Raw genomic sequence first — 3462 nt, forward strand, 5'->3', positions numbered from 1 at the left:
AGACAATTTTTTAATCTTCATATGTATCGGGGTACAGATCTGTGGGAAGCCGTTCGAGCGGCTGTACAGAGCGACTGCCAAAGAGCTTATAAAGAGCACAAATATGAAGTGAAAAATTATTTTGATAGGGTTGGTGGATATAAGGATGTGGAAGGTGCAAGCCAATTTCCACCGGATGATATGGACGACGATGCTTGGGATAAGGTGATTGATCTTCTTTTTTTGGATGAGGTTTATAGGAAGTAGTGCAAAAAAGGTAAAGAAAGCAGGTCCAAACTTCAATTTACGAGTTCTCATGGAAGTAGAACATATGCAGACAGACGACGTGAGGACGTAATTAAATTTATTTGTAATAAAAATTTTATTAACACTAATATAAATATATTAATTGCTTTGGCTTATTCTAGCGAGAAAAAGGATAAGACTCGTAACATATCAACGGTTGGAGACATATACGATTTAAAGAAAGTCGGGGTTGGTGTACACCGCAAGCAGAAATAGTTTTGGTAAGTAATAAACAAAGTTAATAAGTTGTTTGATAAATATGTTATTATTATCATTATAGTTAGTTTAAGGTATATTATTATTATTATTATTTTATTGAATAAATTTAGTTATTTTTTTAATTAATGTGTTTTTATTGTAAAACATTCAACGAGAGAAGATGTTGATGCAATCAGAGCTCGGGTAGAACGAAAAGCTAAATGAAGAAAACCGTCTCGCTCGTGCCCTCGGTGAGAGACGTGGACATATTCGTGGAATTGGAAGGAAAACAAGCATCAACGATAATTTATTTCCAAATTAACATACCAAACACGTTCCAAAGCTTCCACATCCCAATCTTCAGATAATGCCCAGGTTGTTGTATTATCCTAACAAATTCAAATCATGCAACAACAAATGCTACAAATGAACCAAATGTTTAATAACACTTTCGCGTCCGTCATTCCAAACTTCCAACCACAACCAATACCACAATTCCAGTTTAATCCCAATATCTTTTCACAAAATAACCCTGAAACATCCAATGAACTCGATGATGATGATGATGATGATGATGATGATGATGGTGGTGATGAAGAGGAGGAGGATGAGGAGAACTAGAATAATAATGACAACAATGTTTCTTAAAAACTTTTTTTTTTGTTATTTTGTTATGTAGTAGAATTTGAATGGTATTTTATGTTTATTAAGTGTTTTTGGATTTTAATGGTATGTTATGTTATGTTTATATTATTCTACAAATATCCTTTTTGGATTTGTTTTAAAAATAAGATTTGGTATATATAACAAAACCTGTGAAAAATATTAAAAAAATAAAAAATAATAAAAAAAAATAAAAACTATATCGACGACATGTCGTTGGTACAACTTTATAACTGTAAAAACGGTTTTCCCATTCCAGACGACATGTCGTTGGTAATATCAGAATAGAAGTTAGTTGCACCTATTTTTTTCCGAAGAGAAGGCGTCGGTATTGCTCACACTTTTCCCGACGACAAGTTGTCGGTATAAGGTCAACCTTGTCTAGACAACAGGTCGTCGGAATAGGGCCCGAATAAAACTTTTTTCTTACTTCCTCGAAAATCAATCCCGACGATCATTTGCGAATGACATGTGGTCTGGATTGGTTATTCTATACCAACGACTCCTGTCCCAACAACATTTTCGACTTTTACCGACGAAGCTATGCCGACGATTTTTTACAGACGAAATGTCGTCGCTATACGCTTTACGGACGACACGTCGTCGGTAGAGAGTGCATAATTGTCGTCTGCACAGTGCTGGATCATCGTAGTGTTACAATATACAAAAATGTATTTTTTTTTTTGTAACTTTATAATAATACAAAAATGTGTTTTTTGCAACTTTTTGCAGGGGACCCTCGGGACACTCTATAGGTCTGCCCTTGTCTTCCATTTTAGTTATAAGGGAAGATGGGGTGTGTGTGTAGAGCATTATTTATTATTTTTCATAATATTCCGGATTATATATACTCTAACTAGTGGTATTTTCAGTATTTCCAAAAATCAGCTACGTATTTTAATGTATGCTGTAAATGTGTTAACTTCTTAGTACACAACTACGCATTCTAATTATCAATATAAATGACAGACGCTTCATTCTAATTACACTGCTACTTGATCAATTGTATTCCACACACGAAATCTTGTCATTGACAAACAAAAATTCTTCCGACTGGACTATGGTCATCACAACCAAACATGCGTTTTACAAAATAAATAATAAATAAGAAATCCTAAAATCAGCATCCGCACACAAATATCAAATGTAGAAAAACGTTAGCAGTTAATTTCTGCTAGTAGACCCTGTTCGTTCGTTCATTGTCTTCTCTTGTCCACTAGAACTTTGCCTTGAGTTGATCAATCAGTTTCTTATCCACTTGGAAGGCCTTAGCTAAAACATCACTTGTAATTGTTGGGTTTGATCCAAAAACAGCATTCCCAATTGTTATAGCACCAGGGTTTTGACTGCTTAAAGCACCAATAACCACCGCACATTTACTTCCAATATTACGTTGGAAGTGAACAAGCCCAACCGGGAACACAAACACATCGCCCTTATATAGCACCTTAGAGATAAGTCGGTTTTCTGGATCTGAAGTGATGAACCCAACCTGTATCGAGCCTTCTAAAACTGTTATAATCTCAGTGGCTCGTGGGTGAGTGTGAGGGGGGTTGATTCCCCAAGGTGCTAAGTCAATGCGGACCATTGAAATGCCTAAAGTGTTGAGCCCTGGTAACTGAGCTACAGTAACCGGTGTCACCCTTAATCCCAAAGGGTTTGATATATTGCCCATAAGATGTAAGCCACTGAAGTAGAAGTCATTAGCTTGAATTTGCGTAGGATTCTTGCAAGTCTTTCCATTTACATTAACTGCAATGAAACATTTTTTAGATAAGAAAAAGCAACAAAAATTTAGATATATAATTAATTTCTTGAAATATACATAAAAACCTGAGCTATTTGGGTCGGCTACACAGAAATCTTGAAGGGCGTCGGGTTCATAGGCAAAGGTCAAGCCGAAAAAAGCAAGAGCCACTAAACTGATATGGGATAACTGTTTTGCCATTATCAAGTCCTTAACTTTGGTTATCTTTTTCGATGAATACGGAGGATAGATAATAGAAGTTAGTGAGTGTTAAAGAATTGGTTCAGGGTCCATATATATAGGGCTATGTAAGATATTCTAATTTACAAAATTGCATGATATATGTTGGCATTTGCATGAACACGTAAAAAGGAGTAGAGATGGGCATTACTTGAATAGTTGGATTGTAGCACGATGTCCATCTTAAGTAGCACTATAAGAATTGGTGAAGCATGCCTTTGTGGGATGAATGCCTGCATCCCCACATCATATGATCCAAAATGATGATCACTCCCTTTAAGGACCAAAAGCATTAATTATTTCTACTTTAATACACAATGTATAATTAT

General features: G+C 35.5%; 1 protein-coding gene across 1 annotated transcript; it reads right to left on the minus strand.

The window, feature by feature from the left end:
* Positions 1–2129: 2129 nt before the first annotated feature.
* Positions 2130–3226, minus strand: LOC145075049 (putative germin-like protein 2-1). The gene is made up of 2 exons (XM_079021339.1): positions 2980–3226; positions 2130–2898 (listed from the first exon to the last, which is right to left on the minus strand). Exons 1-2 carry the CDS (start codon positions 3092–3094, stop codon positions 2363–2365), a joined length of 651 nt encoding a protein of 216 aa, XP_078877465.1. The 5' UTR covers positions 3095–3226; the 3' UTR covers positions 2130–2362.
* Between the last annotated feature and the right edge of the window lie 236 nt (positions 3227–3462).

This window comes from Lactuca serriola, chromosome 9 (assembly GCF_051521515.1).
Source record: "Lactuca serriola cultivar US96UC23 chromosome 9, Lser_US96UC23_V15, whole genome shotgun sequence".
In the NCBI taxonomy this organism is placed as follows: Eukaryota; Viridiplantae; Streptophyta; class Magnoliopsida; order Asterales; family Asteraceae; genus Lactuca; species Lactuca serriola.

Excerpts from the sequence above, each read along its gene's own strand:
- LOC145075049 (XM_079021339.1), bottom strand. The coding sequence starts at position 3,094 with ATGGCAAAACAGTTATCCCATATCAGTTTAGTGGCTCTTGCTTTTTTC. Across the intron at positions 2,899-2,979 it reads AGCCGACCCAAATAGCTCAG|TTAATGTAAATGGAAAGACT; the intron begins GTTTTTATGTAT and ends GTTTCATTGCAG.